The following is an 18,165-nucleotide window of genomic DNA, read 5'->3' on the forward strand; positions in this document are numbered from 1 at the left end:
TTTTCCCCCGACCACGTAGCTGCTCGGCAGAATTGTAATGCCGAGACCCCTCGGGCAGCCGCCCAAGATGAGCCCACCTTCCTTGTGGAATGGGCCTTAACAGATTTAGGCTGTGGCAGGCCTGCCACAGAATGAGCAAGTTGAATTGTGTTACAAATCCAACGAGCAATCGTCTGCTTAGAAGCAGGGGCACCCAACTTGTTGGGTGCATATAGTATCAACAGCGAGTCAGATTTTCTGACTTCAGCCGTCCTTGAAATGTATATTTTTAAGGCTCTGACAACGTCCAACAACTTGGAGTCCTCCAAGTCGCCAGTGGCCGCAGGCACCACAATAGGTTGGTTCAGGTGAAACGCTGATACCACCTTAGGGAGAAAATGCGGACGAGTCCTCAGTTCTGCCCTATCCGAATGGAAGATTAGATAAGGGCTTTTATAAGATAAAGCCGCCAATTCAGATACTCTCCTGGCGGAAGCCAGGGCCAGTAACATAGTCACTTTCCATGTGAGATATTTAAAATCCACCTTTTTCAATGGTTCAAACCAATGGGATTTGAGGAAATCTAAAACTACATTTAGATCCCACGGTGCCACCGGAGGCACCACAGGAGGCTGTATATGCAGTACTCCTTTAACAAAAGTCTGTACCTCAGGAACTGAGGCCAATTCTTTTTGGAAGAATATTGACAGGGCCGAAATTTGAACCTTAATAGATCTCAATTTGAGACCCATAGACAATCCTGATTGTAGGAAATGTAGGAAACGACCCAGTTGAAATTCCTCCGTCGGAACACTCCGATCCTCGCACCACGCGACATATTTTCGCCAAATGCGGTGATAATGTTTCGCGGTGACTTCCTTCCTTGCCTTAATCAAGGTAGGAATGACTTCTTCTGGAATGCCTTTCCCTTTTAGGATCTGGCGTTCAACCGCCATGCCGTCAAACGCAGCCGCGGTAAGTCTTGAAAGAGACAGGGACCCTGTTGTAGCAGGTCCCTTCTCAGAAGTAGAGGGCACGGGTCGTCCGTGACCAACTCTTGAAGTTCCGGGTACCAAGTCCTTCTTGGCCAATCCGGAGCCACTAGTATTGTTCTTACTCCTCCTCACCGTATAATCTTCAATACCTTTGGTATGAGAGGCAGAGGAGGAAACACATATACTGATTTGTACACCCAAGGTGTTACCAGTGCGTCCACAGCTATTGCCTGTGGATCTCTTGACCTGGCGCAATACTTGTCCAGTTTCTTGTTGAGGCGAGACGCCATCATGTCTACCATTGGTCTTTCCCAACAGTTTATTAGCATGTGGAAGACTTCTGGATGAAGACCCCCCTCTCCCGGGTGAATATCGTGTCTGCTGAGGAAGTCTGCTTCCCAGTTGTCCACGCCCGGGAAGAACACTGCTGACAGTGCTATTACGTGATTCTCCGCCCAGCGAAGAATCTTGGCAGCTTCTGCCATTGCACTCCTGCTTCTTGTGCCGCCCTGTCTGTTTACATGGGCGACCGCCGTGATGTTGTCCGACTGAATCAACACCGGTTTTCCTTGCAGGAGTGGTTCCGCCTGGCTTAGAGCATTTTAGATTGCTCTTAGTACCAGAATGTTTATGTGAAGAGACTTTTCCAGGTTCGTCCATACCCCCTGGAAGTTTCTTCCTTGTGTGACTGCTCCCCAACCTCTCAGGCTGGCGTCCGTGGTCACCAGGATCAAATCCTGTATGCCGAATCTGCGGCCCTCCAATAGATGAGCCTTTTGCAACCACCACAGAAGATATACCCTTGTCCTTGGCGACAGGGTTATTCGCAGGTGCATCTGAGGATGCGACCCTGACCATTTGTCCAACAGATCCCTTTGGAAAATTCTTGCATGGAATCTGCCGAATGGAATTGCTTCGTAAAAAGCCACCATTTTTCCCAGGACTCTTGTGCATTGATGTACAGACACCTTTCCTGGTTTTAGGAGGTTCCTGACAGGTCGGATAACTCCTTGGCTTTTTCCTCGGGAAGAAAAACCTTTTTCTGAACCGTGTCCAGAATCATCCCTAGGAACAGCAGACGTCGGAAAAACAGCTGCGATTCTTGGAATATTTAGAATCCAGTCGTGCCGTCGAAGAACTACTTTAGATAGTGCTCTTCCGACCTCCAACTGTTCTCTGGAACTTGCCCTTTTTAGGTCGTGCAAGTAAGGGATAATTTAGATGCCTTTTTTCTTTGAAGAAACATCTTTTCGGCCATTACCTTGGTAAAAAGGCCCGGGGTGCCGTGGATAATTCAAACGGCATCGTCTGAAACTGATATTGACAGTTCTGTACCACGAACCAGAGGTACCCTTGATGAGAAGGACAAAATTTGGACATGGAGGTAATCCTTGATGTCCAGGGACACCATATAGTCCCCTTTTTTCCGGTTCGCTATCACTGCTCTGAGTGACTTTATCTCGATTTGAACCTTTTATGTAAGTGTTCAAAACATTTTAGATTTAGACTATGTGTCACCAAGCCGTCTGGCTTCAGTACCACAATATAGTGTGGAAAAATAATACCCTTTTCCTTGTCGTAGGATGGGTACTTTGATTATCACCTGCTGGATATACAGCTTGTGAATTGTTTCCAATGCTGCCTCCCTGTCGGAGGGAGCCGTTGGTAAAGCAGACTTCAGGAACCTGCGAGGAGAAGATGTCTCGACTCTCCAATCTTTACCCCTGGGATAATACTCGTACGATCTAGGGGTCAACTTGCGAGTGATCCCACTGCGCCCTGAGACTCTTGAGACTACCCCCCCCACCTTGAGTCCGCTTGCACGGCCCCAGCGTCATGCTGAGGACTTGGCAGACGCGGTGGAGGGCTTCTTTTCCTGGGAAAGGGCTGCCTGCTGCAGTCTACTTCCCTTACCTCTATGTCTGGGCAGATATGACTGGCCTTTTGCCTGCATGCCCTCATGGGAAAGGAAAGATTGAGGCTGAAAAGACGGTGTCTTTTTTAGCTGAGATGTAACTTGGGGTAAAAAAGGTTGGATTTCCCAGCTGTTGCTGTGGTCCCCAGGTCCGATGGACCGACCCCCAAATAACTCCTTCCCTTTATACAGCAATACTTCCATCTGCCGTATGGGATCTGTATCACCTGACCACTGTCGTGTCCCTGACATCTTCTGGGAGATATGGACAACGCACTTATCTTGATGCCAGAGAGCAAATATCCCTCTGTGCATCTCACATACATATATATAGAATGCATCCTATTTTCAGTCAGGGAATCCGACCAAGCCAACCCAGCACTGCATCTCCAGGCTGATGGCGATCGCTGGTCGCAGTATAACCACCGTATGTGTGTATATACTTTTTAGGATATTTTTCCAGCTTCCTATCAGCTGGCTCCTTGAGGGCGGCCGTATCTGGAGACGGTAACGCCACTTGATAAGCGTGTGAGCGCCTTATCACCCTAAGGGGTGTTTCCCAACGTACCCTAATTTCTGGCGGGAAAGGGTATAACGCCAATATTTGCTATCGGGGTAACCCTACGCATCATCACACACTTCATTTTATTTTATCTGATTCAGGAAAAACTACAGGTAGTTTTTTCACTCCCACATAATACCCTTTCTTGTGGTACTTGTAGTATCAGAAACACGTAACACCTCCTTCATTGCCCTTAACGTGTGGCCCTAATGAGAAATACGTTTGTTTATTCACCGTCGACACTGTATTCAGTGTCCGTGTCTGTGTCTGTGTCGACCGACTGAGGTAAATGGGCGTTTTTAAAAACCCCTGACGGTGTTTCTGAGACGCCTGGACCGGTCCTAATAGATTGTCGGCCGTCTCATGTCGTCAACCGACCTTGCAGCGTGTTGACATTCTCACGTAATTCTCTAAATAAGCCATCCATTCCGGTGTCGACTCCCTAGAGAGTGACATCACCATTACAGGCAATTTCTCCGCCTCCTCACCAACATCGTCCTCATACATGTCGACACACACGTACCGACACACAGCACACACACCGGGAATGCTCTGACAGAGGACAGGACCCACTAGCCCTTTGGGGAGACAGAGGGAGAGTCTGCCAGCACACACCAAAAACGCTATAATTATATAGGGACAACCTTATATAAGTGTTTCTCCCTTATAGCATCTTTTATATATATACAATATCGCCAAAATCAGTGCCCCCCCTCTCTGTTTTAACCCTGTTTCTGTAGTGCAGTGCAGGGGAGAGCCTGGGAGCCTTCTCTCCAGCTTTTCTGTGAGAGAAAATGGCGCTGTGTGCTGAGGAGATAGGCCCCGCCCCTTTTTCGGCGGGCTCGTCTCCCGCTATTTTTGAAGTTAGGCAGGGGTTAAATATCTCCATATAGCCTCTGTGGGCTATATGTGAGGTATTTTTTGCCTCTAATAAGGTTTTTATTTGCCTCTCAGAGCGCCCCCCCCAGCGCTCTGCACCCTCAGTGACTGTTGTGTGAAGTGTGCTGAGAGGAAAATGGCGCACAGCTGCAGTGCTGTGCGCTACCTTTATGAAGACTCAGGAGTCTTCAGCCGCCGATTTTGGACCTCTTCTCTCTTCAGCGTCTGCAAGGGGGCCGGCGGCGCGGCTCCGGTGACCATCCAGGCTGTACCTGTGATCGTCCCTCTGGAGCTAGTGTCCAGTAGCCAAGCAGCAAATCCACTCTGCACGCAGGTGAGTTCACTACTTCTCCCCTAAGTCCCTCGTTGCAGTGATCCTGTTGCCAGCAGGACTCACTGTAAAGTAAAAAACCTAAGCTAAACTTTCTCTAAGCAGCTCTTTAGGAGAGCCACCTAGATTGCACCCTTCTCGTTCGGGCACAAAATCTAACTGGAGTCTGGAGGAGGGTCATAGGGGGAGGAGCCAGTGCACACCACCTGATCTGGTAAAAGCTTTACTTTTTTGTGCCCTGTCTCCTGCGGAGCCGCTATTCCCCATGGTCCTTTCAGGAACCCCAGCATCCACTTAGGACGATAGAGAAAAAGGGTATACCGCCCATAACTTTCTGTCGGAGGAACCCCACGTATCATCACACACTTCATTTAATTTATCTGATTCAGGCAAAACTACAAGTAGTTTATTCCCACCCTACAAAATACCCTTATTTGTGGTACTTGTGGTATCAGAAATACGTAACACCTCCTTCATTGCCCTTAACATGTAACTTGTGGCCCTAAAGGAAAAATACGTTTGTTTCTTCACCGTCGACACTGGGGTCAGTGTCCGTGTCAGTGTCTGTCGACCGACTGAGGTAAATGGGCGTTTTTACAAGCCCCTGACGGTGTCTGAGACGCCTGGACCGATACTAATTTGTCCGCCGGCTGTCTCATGTCGTCAACCGGCTTGCAGCGTGTTGACATTATCACGTAATTCCATAAGTAAGCCATCCATTCTGGTGTCGACTCCCTAGAGAGTGACATCACCATTACAGGCAATTTTCTCCGTCTCCTCACCAACATTTTCCTCATACATGTCGACACACACGTACCGACCTACAGCACACACATACAGGGAATGCTCTGATAGAGGACAGGACACACTAGCCCTTTGGGGAGACAGAGGGAGAGTTTGCCAGCACACACCAAAAGCGCCATAATGTATATAACAACCCTAGAAGGTGTTGTTTCTATATATGGGCTCTTAATATATAATTATATCGCCAATTTATGCCCCCCTTCTCTTTAACCCTGTTTCTGTAGTGCAGGGGAGAGTGGGAGCCTTCCTCACCAGCGGAGCTGGTCAGGAAAATGGCGCTGAGTGCTGAGGAGAATAAGCTCCGCCCCTTTCACGGCGGGCTTTTCTCCCGGTTATTAGGAAAACTGGCCTGGGTTAAATACATACATATAGCCTTAATGGCTATATGTGATGTATTTATTTGCCAAATAGGTATTTATATTGCTGCCCAGGGCGCCCCCAGCAGCGCCCTGCACCCTCCGTGACCGTGTCAGTGAGCCGTGTAGCAACAATGGCGCACAGCTGCAGTGCTGTGCGCTACCTCTCTGAAGACTGTGAAGTCTTCTGCCGCCTGTTTCCGGACCTCCGTTCCGCCGTCTTTCTTCAGCGTCTGTAAGGGGGATCGGCGGCGCGGCTCCGGGACGAACCCCAGGCTGACCTGTGTTCCGACTCCCTCTGGAGCTCAGTGTCCAGTAGCCTAAAACTTCAATCCTCCTGCACGCAGGTGAGTTGCAAGTCTCTCCCCTAAGTCCCTCGTTGCAGTGATCCTGTCGCCAGCAGGAATCACTGATTAGAAACCTAAAAAAAAAAAAAAAAAAAAAAAAAACTTTACTAAACAGCTCCTTAAGAGAGCCATCCAGTTTGCACCCTTCTCGGACGGGCACAAAAACCTAACTGAGGCTTGGAGGAGGGTCATAGGGGGAGGAGCCAGTACACACCATGTGACCTAAAAAGCTTTTTAGATGTGCCCTGTCTCCTGCGGAGCCCGCTATTCCCCATGGTCCTGACGGAGTCCCCAGCATCCACTAGGACGTTAGAGAAATTATGAATATTAAGACAATTTCACTATCTACCCTTCCCCTGCGTTTTAAACACCCCCTCCCTCCCTGGAAGTCATGTACCAGGAGCCCTTCATTCAGCCCAATGCAGTCTTCTACAGTTTAGTGTTCTCCCTCCCACCCCATCTCCCACCGTCTGTGCAGTAAAAGAGTAATTAGCAGAAATTACTGCTCCAGGTCCTGCTTGCTGAGCGGAAGATGGAACATCTCCTACTGCCCTGAGGACATCAAAACTGCAGCTGATAGCACACACCACACCCCTACCGGCGGATAGGTAGGGGCCACAGTGCACTGCTTTGCCCGGGGGCCCACACTGCTGTTAAGATGACCCTGACCCTGCATATGTGTGTACATACATACATACATACTCACCAACCCCCAAATTATTTGGGAATTATAAATCAGAAAGATTTGCTTAAAATCAGGAAGATCCCCCTTAGTTCTCTCCTCCCCCACATTATACACTCAAATATCCATCAGTTTTTTATTTTTTATTTTATTTATATAAACACTACATGGCCCTCAGTTCTACTATTCTGTCTCATTGTCTGCTAGGTACTGAGGGCCATAGCCTCTATTGGCTTTTCTGGTTACTTTTTCCTTTTCTTTCTTGACCGTATTAAACCGTGTTTGCTCTCTGTATGTCGCTTAGTACATGCTCTTCTCTCCTCATTTTTCATCATTTTGTGTGTATTTCACAAATTGTCTGACCTTCTTCTTCTGTTTCTCCCTTCTACAGATATAAAAAAGTTAATCAAAAATAAAATGAAAAAAATTCAGTGCTCTGGTGTTGGCAGATACTGAGGATTTGACCATAGCATCAGATTGCAGCGATCATGTATAGAAGAATATTTTAGTGGTAGGAAATCATACCCTTCTGCAAGGAGAAGGAGTCAGAGCTTTATCAGATAAGGCAATATTAACAAAGCGGCGAGGGTGTACGGGAAAAAAAAAAAAAAGTGTTGTACCTAGAGTAAGAAAATTTGGATGGAGATCCGGGAATCCTGTGTCAGACAAGCAGCATGTATAATTTTAATGTACTCTTATAGCCAGTTATATATATTAAAAACCTAAGTAAAAGATCTTCTATTTATTTTGCAGAAATATTAGGCATGTACAGAAGACACAGTACTAGAGACTTTGCTATATAATACAACAGAGTGGTGGTGGTGGCGGGGCACGGAAAGCAACCACATGGGTCGCCTCATGTCCTAAAAACACCCCTGATTCATGGTTCATTAATACGAAGATCTGAAAAAACACAAACCTGAAAATAATAAAGTAAAGATTATCTGAAGTTAAAGGCCAAAGTAAAGTGTTTTGGGTGAAATAAAACATACAGATCACCCTGAGGAAGACGGTCACATTGGAACGCATTAATGAATAGGAGGGACGTGGACTGCTTACCTGTACTTGGAATACGTAATCCTAGTTCCCAGGATTATTAGCAAATATGCGTTTCTCTATACATTCGGTAAGTATATTACCTACCTCCTGTATGTGTTTTTTAATGAATAATAAAGTTAATGCACTCTATCAGACTTGTTCAGTGTTTGAAGTACTTCTTGCGGAAAGGGAAAGGGAGAAGTTGAAGGCTTATTACAGGTTTACTGGATTATTAGATTTCATATCCCCATGGTTTTGTGGTCTGCACTATTGTTTTTCTCTTATTTGAGGATTAAAGATAAAGAAGACAATCGCCACGATCCTGACACAGACTGGATTAAGGAACCTTGTGAAGGAATTATTTTTACACCCTGTACAGAAGCATAGACTAGCGTATCGTTTATATAAAATGGTCTGTAGCAAGCAGTGTTGATGCCGTCTCTTCATGAACGCTACTGACCCTGCTATTAGGGTGAAAGGACCACACAAGCAGGAAAGGAAATCTCCTGCAATAGAAAGTTAGACACAGGAAGACCCATCCAACTTGGCTGTCTCCAGTAAAAAGGAGAGGGTTTTTTTTGTTTTAAATTTCACCCAAAAGTAAACTTTTTTGTTTCGGGTGGATTTGGCTTTATAGACCTGGGGTCTATGTGCATGTATGCCACTTACACCAGGAGGTCCCATCCCTTGTGTCCATCTGAACAGCTTGTTTGGCTTGTTTCACACTATCCATGATGTTCCGAGAATTCTCATCAGCATCCTGTGAGCGCTGCTGCCTCATCACCATTGAGAGGTTACGCAATGAGACCTTGTTTTTACACTGCAACATAAAAAATAAGATTTTACTCACCGGTAAATCTATTTCTCGTAGTCCGTAGTGGATGCTGGGGACTCCGTAAGGACCATGGGGAATAGCGGCTCCGCAGGAGACTGGGCACAGCTAAGAAAGATTTAGGACTACCTGGTGTGCACTGGCTCCTCCCACTATGACCCTCCTCCAGACTTCAGTAAGGATACTGTGCCCAGAAGAGCTGACACAATAAGGAAGGATTTTGAATCCCGGGTAAGACTCATACCAGCTACACCAATCACACCGTATAACTCGTGATACTATACCCAGTTAACAGTATGAACACAACAGAGCCTCTCAACAGATAGCTCAACAATAACCCTTGTAGTTAACAATAACTATATACAAGTATTGCAGACAGTCCGCACTTGGGACGGGCGCCCAGCATCCACTACGGACTACGAGAAATAGATTTACCGGTGAGTAAAATCTTATTTTCTCTGACGTCCTAGTGGATGCTGGGGACTCCGTAAGGAACATGGGGATTATACCAAAGCTCCCAAACAGGCGGGAAAGTGCGGATGACTCTGCAGCACCGAATGAGAGAACTCAAGGTCCTCCTCAGCCAGGGTATCAAATTTGTAGAATTTTGCAAACGTGTTTGCCCCTGACCAAGTAGCAGCTCGGCAAAGTTGTAAAGCCGAGACCCCTCGGGCAGCCGCCCAAGAAGAGCCCACTTTCCTCGTGGAATGGGCTTTTACAGATTTAGGGTGCGGCAGTCCAGCCGCAGAATGTGCAAGTTGAATCGTGCTACAGATCCAGCGAGCAATCGTCTGCTTAGAAGCAGGAGCACCCAGCTTGTTGGGTGCATACAGGATAAATAGCGAGTCAGTCTTCCTGACTCCAGCTGTCCTGGAAACATATACTTTTCAGGGCCCTGACTACGTCCAGTAACTTGGAATCCTCCAAGTCCCAAGTAGCCGCAGGCACCACAATAGGTTGGTTCACATGAAAAACTGATACCACCTTAGGAAGGAATTGGGAACGAGTCCTCAATTTTGCCTTTCCCATATAAAATACAGATAAGGGCTTTTGTCAATTCTGATACACGCCTGGCCAAGGCCCACAGAATGACCACTTTCCACGTGAGGTATTATAGCTCCACGGATTTAAGTGGCTCAACCCAATGCGACTTCAGGAAATCCAACACCACGTTGAGATCCCACGGTGCCACTGGAGGCACAAACGGGGGCTGACTATGCAGCCCTCCCTTAACAAAAGTCTGAACTTCAGGCAGTGAAGCCAGTTCCATTTTGGAAGAAAATAGATAGAGCCGAAATCTGGACCTTAATGGAACCCAATTGTAGGCCCATAGTCACCTCTGACTGTAGGAAGTGCAGAAATCGACCTAGCTGAAATTTCTCCTTTGGGGCCTTCCTGGCCTCACAGTACGCAACATATTTCCGCCATATGCGGTGATAATGGTTAGCGTTCACTTCTTTCCTAGCTTTAAATAGCGTAGGGATAACTTCCTCCGGAATTCCATTTTCCTTCAGGATCCGGCGTTCAACCGCCATGCCGTCCAACGCAGCCGCGGTACGTCTTGGAACAGACAGGCCCCCTGCTGCAGCAGGTCCTGTCTGAGCGGCAGAGGCCATGGGTCCTCTGAGATCTTTGTAACTTTTAGTTGAGGAGGGATACCATAATGTCCACCTGTGGCCTTTCCCAACGGTGTACAATCATTTGGAAGACTTCTGGATGAAGTCCCCACTCTCCCGGGTGGAGGTCGTGTCTTCTGAGAAAGTCTGCTTCTCAGTTGTCCACTCCGGGAATGAACACTGCTGACAGTGCTAACACAAGATTTTCCGCCCATCGGAGAATCCTTGTGGCTTCTGCCATCGCCATCCTGCTTCTTGTGCCGCCCTGTCGTTTACATGAGCGACCGCCGTGATGTTGTCTGACTGGATCAGCACCGGCCGGTGTTGAAGCAGGGGTCTATCCTGACTTAGGGCATTGTAAATGGCCCTTTGTTCCAGAATATTTATGTGTAGGGAAGTCCCCTGACTTTTCCATAGCCTTGGAAGTTTCTTCCCTGTGTGACTGCCCCCCAGCCTCGAAGGCTGGCATCCGTGGTCACCAGGACCCAGTCCTGTATGCCGAATCTGCGGCCCCCTAGAAGATGAGCACTCTGCAGCCACCACCACAGCGACACCCTGGCCCTTGGAGACAGGGTTATTCGCCGATGCATCTGAAGATGCGACCCGGACCACATGTCCAACAGATCCCACTGGAAAATCCTTGTATGGGACCTGGCGAATGGAATTTCTTCGTAAGAAGCTACCATCCTTCCCAGGGCTCGCGTGCATTGATGCACCGACACCTGTATACGTATTAGGAGGTCTCTGTCTAGAGACGACAACTCCTTGGACTTCTCCTCCGGGAGAAACCCTTTTTATCCTGTTCTGTGTCCAGAACCATACTCAGGAACAGTAGACGCGTCGTAGGAACCAGCTGCGACTTTGGATATTCAGAATCCAGCCGTGCTGTTGTAGCACTTCCCGAGATAGTGCTACACTGCCGAACAACTGCTCCCTGGACCTCGCCTTTATAAGAAGATCGTCCAAGTACGGGATAATTATTTCGGCCATTACCTTGGTAAATACCTCGGTGCCGGGGACAGACCAACGGCAACGTCTGGAATTTGTAATGACAATCCTGTACCACAATTTTGAGGTACTCCTGGTGAAGAGGGTAAATAGGGACATGCAGGTAAGCATCCTTGATGTCCAGTGATACCATGAAATTCTCCAGGCTTGCAATAATCGCCCTGAGCGATTCCATTTCGAACTTGAACCTTCGTATATAAGTGTTCAAGGCTTTCAATTTTAGAATGGGTCTCACCGAACAGTCTGGTTTCGGTACCACAACATTTTGGAATAGTAACCCCGGCCTTGAAGGAGGGGTACCTTGATTTCACCTGCTGGAAGTGCAGCTTGTGAATTGCCGCCAGTACTACCTTTCTCCGAGGGCAGCAGGCAAGGCTGAGGTGAGGTAACGGCGAGGGGGAGTCGCCTCGAACTCCAGCCTGTATCCCTGTGATACTATTTGCAGAACCTAGGGATCCACCTGTGGGCAAACCCACTGGTCCCTGAAGTTCCCGAGACGCGCCCCTACCGCACCTGTCTCCACCTGTGGAGCCCCAACGTCAAGCGGTGGACTCAGAGTAAGCGGGGGAAGATTTTTGATCCTGGGAACTGGCTGCTGGTGCAGCTTTTTCCTTCTTCCCTTGTCTCTGTGCAGAAAGGAAGCGCCTTTGACCCGCTTGCTTTTCTGAAGCCGAAAGGACTGTACCTGAAAATACGGTGCTTTCTTAGGCTGTGAGGAAACCTGAGGTAAAATTTTTTCCTTCCCAGCTGTTGCTGTGGATACGAGGTCCCAGAGACCATCCCCAAACAATTCCTCACCCTTATAAGGCAGAATCTCCATGTGCCTTTTATAGGCAGCATCACCTGTCCACTGCCGGGTTTCTAATACCCTCCTGGCAGAATGGACATTGCATTTATTCTGGATGCCAGCCGGCAAATATCCCTCTGTGCATTCTTTATATATAAGACGACGTCTTTAATATGCTCTATGTTAGCAAACTATTATCCCTGTCTTAGAGTATTAATATTATCTGACAGGGTATCAGACCACGCTGCAGCAGCACTATTTATGCTGAGGCAATTGCAGGTCTCAGTATATAACCTGAGTGTGTATATACAGACTTCAGGATAGCCTCCTGTTTTTTATCAGCAGGCTCCTTCAAGGTGGCCGTATCCTAAGACGGCAGTGCCACCTTTTTTGACAAACGTGTGAGCGCCTTATCCACCCTAAGGGATATCTCCCAACGTGACCTATCCTCTGGCGGGAAAGGGTACGCCATCAGTAACTTTTTAGAAATTACCAGTTTCTTATCGGGGGAACCCACGCTTCTTTACACACTTCATTCATTCATCTGATGGGGGAACAAAACACTGGCTGCTTTTTCTCCCCAAAAATAAAACCCCTTTTATGTGGTACTTGGGTTCATGTCAGAAATGCGTAACACATTTTTCAATGCCGAGATCATGTAACGGATGTTCCTAGTGGATTGTGTATATGTCTCAACCTCGTCGACACTGGAGTCAGACTCCGTGTCGACATCTGTCTGCCATCTGAGGTAACGGGCGCTTTTTTGAGCCCCTGATGGCCTTTGAGACGCCTGGGCAGGCGCGGGCTGAGAAGCCGGCTGTCCCACAGCTGTTTTACGTCATCCAGCCTTGTAAGGAGTTGACATTGTCGGTTAATACCTTCCACCTATCCATCCACTCTGGTGTCGGCCCCACAGGGGACGACATCCCATTTATCGTCCTCTGCTTCACCTCCACGTAACCTTCCTCATCCCACATGTCGACACAGCCATACCGACACACAGCACACACACAGGGAATGCTCTGACTGAGGACAGGACCCCACAAAGTCCTTTGGGGAGACAGAGAGAGAGTATGCCAGCACACACCAGAGCGCTATATAATGCAGGGATTAACACTATAACTGAGTGATTTTTCCCCCAATAGCTGCTTGTATAAACAATATTGCACCTAAATTTAGTGCCCCCCCTCTCTTTTTAACCCTTTGAGCCTGAAAACTACAGGGGAGAGCCTGGGAAGCTGTCTTCCAGCTGCACTGTGAAGAGAAAATGGCGCCAGTGTGCTGAGGGAGATAGCTCTGCCCCTTTTTCGCAGACATTTCTCCCGCTTTTTTATGGATTCTGGCAGGGGTATTTATCACATATATAGCCTCTGGGGCTATATATTGTGATATATTTGCCAGCCAAGGTGTTTTTATTGCTGCTCAGGGCGCCCCCCCCCCAGCGCCCTGCACCCTCAGTGACCGGAGTGTGAAGTGTGTATGAGGAGCAATGGCGCACAGCTGCAGTGCTGTGCGCTACCTTGGTGAAGACTGATGTCTTCTGCCGCCGATTTTCCAGATTCTTCTTGCTTCTGGCTCTGTAAGGGGGCTGGCGGCTCGTGGCTCAGGGACCGAACACCAATGGCCGGTTCCAGGCGGTCGATCCCTCTGGAGCTAATGGTGTCCAGTAGCCTAAGAAGCCCAAGCTACCACCAGTTAGGTAGGTTCGCTTCTTCTCCCCTTAGTCCCTCGCTGCAGTGAGTCTGTTGCCAGCAGATCTCACTGTAAAATAAAAAACCTAAAATATACTTTCTCTCTAGGAGCTCAGGAGAGCCCCTAGTGTGCATCCAGCTCAGCCGGGCACAGGATTCTAACTGAAGTCTGGAGGAGGGTCATAGTGGGAGGAGCCAGTGCACACCAGGTAGTCCTAAATCTTTCTTAGCTGTGCCCAGTCTCCTGCGGAGCCGCTATTCCCCATGGTCCTTACGGAGTCCCCAGCATCCACTAGGACGTCAGAGAAATAAAATGTGTACTTACAAGTTATGCCTTAATGGGGAAGGTACATATATTACCTAAGAAATATACATGGATACATATGGAAAACTATACGTTACAGATGGATACTTACATGATTCAGGGCGCCCAAAAAGCAAGTTTTGGCAGAAGCAACATCCATTTTCTTCCAATACACCTCTCCAAGCTGATTCCAGGCATCTACCAGCCCCGGCTCCAGTTTAACGGCCTTAGAGAGGACCTCCTCAGCCTCTGAGCAATAGTTTGGGGTCACATTCAGAGCCTTCCCTTTCAGCATTAAGAAAAAAGCCTTGTTCTTCCAGGCATCTACACCAGAGCAGAAACAGAAGACAGATCACATGTACCATTCTCTTACTAGTTACAAAGACATCTATTACAGCAAGTGGAAATGTCGGTCTGCATTACCATCAGCCTCCTCTATAAGCAAAATGGTTTGTTCCATTTCTTGTTTCACATCATACTGTTTACGGATTGCATCCTCCACACTGTGGTTCTCAAAATAGTGGTCCCGGAAATGATAAAGTTTGTCTACTAGTTCCTGAGGGGAAAAAAAGGTTATCTCTGTCAGTTACAGTAACACTTTAACTTTGTCCTCTACCAAAGTGAGTTTTATACAGCTGCAAAGTGGGTGATACTGTTTTGTAGAGACAGACTCTTCCTATACTCATTGCACTGTTCACCAGACTAAAGCCTGGTACAGACTATCCAATTATCAGGCCGATTATTGGATATTGTGTATGCAGGAGCATTAGCCAATAACCAGCTTCAAGCGCTCCTGCAACGGTCATATCTGGAGGAGGATATAGCGTGGGCTGTACCTGCTACATTATCCCGATCACCTGATTCCACTGTACAGATCAAATAAAAGTTCACTGAGCAAGAAATTGCTGTGTGTACGGGTGCACACTGATGCAAGTAATGCTCCATCGGAATGAGGCGTTTAACGGAGCAGCTGCATTTATCGGGTAGTGTGTACCCAGCTTCATATCAAGTAAGAATAGGCCAACAAGAACATAGTCACTGTATTTGCAGGAGGTGTTCTATTCTACTCAACCGCTGAGATGGTGAAGTCATATGTGTTAAATTATTACAAAGCTTGCCAATTAAATAGAGTGGCGGAATAGTCCTTTGACAAAATGAACAAATCCTGGGTACAATTAAATAGGCTTTTTCATTTAGGCCTTTGGAAAAAATGCTGATGGCCTGGACAACTGCCTCATACTCAATAGTTTGAGCCACAGTCAACATTTATCCACAAAATATTTAGTAACCACATGGTTCTCTCACCCACCATACTTCTTTCCATTACAAAGAACCTAACATATCATTTGCAGTCTAAAGCTTTCCTTAACCAACGGCTTCAGATATCAGATATCCAATATGCTTCTGACAGATAGTAATGTGCTAAAGAAATCCCCAACAATTCTTGACTTCTCCAATAGATTACTCAATATCTTCCCTCCAAAACAAAGATCTGATATCCTAAACCGACAATGGAGGAACCTGGGCAGTTGTTTGTTTGAAATGGGAAACGTAATCAAACAGAGATAATTTTGTATAATCCCCATGGTCCTTACGGAGTTCCCAGCATCCACTAGGACGTCAGAGAAAATAAGAATTTACTCACCGGTAATTCTATTTCTCGTAGTCCGTAGTGGATGCTGGGCACTCCGTAAGGACCATGGGGAATAGACGGCTCCGCAGGAGACTGGGCACATCTAAAGAAAGAATTAGGACTATCTGGTGTGCACTGGCTCCTCCCCCTATGACCCTCCTCCAAGCCTCAGTTAGGACACTGTGCCCGGAAGAGCTGACACAATAAGGAAGGATTTTGAATCCCGGGTAAGACTCATACCAGCCACACCAATCACACCGTATAACTCGTGATAGGAACCCCGGTTAACAGTATGATAACAAAAAGAGCCTCTGAACAGATGGCTCGCAATAACAACCCGATTTGTGTAACAATAACTATTTACAAGTATTGCAGACAATCCGCACTTGGGATGGGCGCCCAGCATCCACTACGGACTATGAGAAATAGAATGATCGGTAAGTAAATTCTTATTTTCTCTGACGTCCTAGTGGATGCTGGGAACTCCGTAAGGACCATGGGGATTATACCAAAGCTCCCAAACGGGCGGGAGAGTGCGGATGACTCTGCAGCACCGAATGAGAGAACTCCAGGTCCTCCTCAGCCAGGGTATCAAATTTATAGAATCTTGCAAACGTGTTTGCCCCTGACCAAGTTGCAGCTCGGCAAAGTTGTAAAGCCGAGACCCCTCGGGCAGCCGCCCAAGATGAGTCCACCTTCCTTGTGGAATGGGCTTTTACAGATTTAGGCTGCGGTAGTCCCACCGCAGAATGCGCCAGCTGAATAGTGCTACAAATCCAGCGCGCGATAGTCTGCTTAGAAGCACCCAGTTTGTTGGGTGCATACAGGATAAACAGCGAGTCAGTTTTCCTGACTCCAGCCGTCCTGGAAACATAAATTTTCAGGGCCCTGACTACGTCCAGTAACTTGGAATCCTCCAAGTCCCTAGTAGCCGCAGGCACCACAATAGGCTGGTTCAAGTGAAACGCTGATACCACCTTCGGGAGAAACTGAGGACGAGTCCTCAACTCTGCCCTATCCATATGGAAAATCAGATAAGTGCTTTTATAGGACAAAGCCGCCAATTCTGACACACGCCTGGCCGAAGCCAGGGCCAACAGCATGACCACTTTCCACGTGAGATATTTCAAATCCACAGTCTTAAGTGGTTCAAACCAATGTGATTTCAGCAACTCCAAAACCACATTGAGATCCCAAGGTGCCACTGGGGGCACAAAAGGAGGCTGAATATGCAGCACTCCTTTGACAAAAGTCTGAACTTCAGGCAGTGAAGCCAGTTCTTTCTGGAAGAAAATCGACAGGGCCGAAATCTGGACCTTAATGGACCTCAATTTGAGGCCCAACGTCACCCCTGCTTGCAGGAAATGCAGGAATCGACCCAGTTGAAATTCCTCCGTTGGGGCCTTCCTGGCCTCACACTAAGCAACATATTTCCGCCAAATGCGGTGATAATGTTTTGCGGTGACATCCTTCCTGGCTTTGATCAGGGTAGGGATGACTTCCTCCGGAATGCCCTTTTTCTTCAGGATCCGGTGTTCAACCGCCATGCCGTCAAACGTAGCCGCGGTAAGTCTTGGAACAGACAGGGCCCCTGCTGCAGCAGGTCTTGTCTGAGCGGCTGAGGCCAAGGGTCCTCTGAAAGCATTTCTTGAAGTTCCGGGTACCAAGCTCTTCTTGGCCAGTCCAGAACCACGAGTATAGTTTTTACTCTTCGCCTTCGTATTATTCTCAGTACCTTGGGAATGAGAGGCAGAGGAGGAAACACATAAACCGACTGGTACACCCACGGTGCTACTAGAGCGTCCACAGCGATCGCCTGAGGGTCCCTTGACCTGGCGCAATATCTTTTTAGCTTTTTGTTGAGGCGGGACGCCATCATGTCCACCTGTGGTCTTTCCCAACGGTTTACCAGCATTTGGAAGACTTCTGGATGAAGTCCCCATTCTCCCGGGTGGAGGTCGTGCCTGCTGAGAAAGTCTGCTTCCCAGTTGTCCACTCCCGGAATGAACACTGCTGTCAGTGCTAACACGTGATTTTCCGCCCATCGGAGAATCCTTGTGGCTTCTGCCATTGCCCTCCTGCTTCTTGTGCCGCCCTGTCTGTTTACATGGGCGACCGCCGTGATGTTGTCTGATTGGATCAGTACCGGCTGGTTCTGAAGCAGGGGCCTTGCTTGGCTTAGGGCATTGTAAATGGCCCTTAGCTCCAGAATATTTATGTGAAGCGAAATCTCCTGATTTGACCACAGTCCTTGGAAATTTCTTCCCTGTGTGACTGCACCCCAGCCCCGAAGGCTGGCATCCGTGGTCACCAGGACCCAGTCCTGTATTCCGAATCTGCGGCCCTCTAGTAGATGAGCCCTCTGCAGCCACCACAGCAGCGACACCCTGGTCCTTGCCGACAGGG

General features: G+C 47.9%; 1 protein-coding gene across 2 annotated transcripts in view; it reads right to left on the bottom strand.

Annotated features, from left to right (window-relative positions):
• Positions 1-18,165, bottom strand: part of TTC5 (tetratricopeptide repeat domain 5) — an 87,193-nt gene that overhangs the window by 38,585 nt on the left and 30,443 nt on the right. For both annotated transcript variants that reach the window (XM_063913482.1, XM_063913483.1), the window contains exons 2-4: positions 14,550-14,682; positions 14,239-14,450; positions 8,558-8,708 (exon numbers count right to left, since the gene is read on the bottom strand). In XM_063913482.1, coding sequence (XP_063769552.1) covers positions 8,558-8,708; positions 14,239-14,450; positions 14,550-14,682 — 496 coding nt within the window. The remainder of the gene's footprint in view (positions 1-8,557; positions 8,709-14,238; positions 14,451-14,549; positions 14,683-18,165) is intronic.

Source organism: Pseudophryne corroboree, chromosome 1, assembly GCF_028390025.1.
Source record: "Pseudophryne corroboree isolate aPseCor3 chromosome 1, aPseCor3.hap2, whole genome shotgun sequence".
NCBI classification, from domain to species: Eukaryota; Metazoa; Chordata; class Amphibia; order Anura; family Myobatrachidae; genus Pseudophryne; species Pseudophryne corroboree.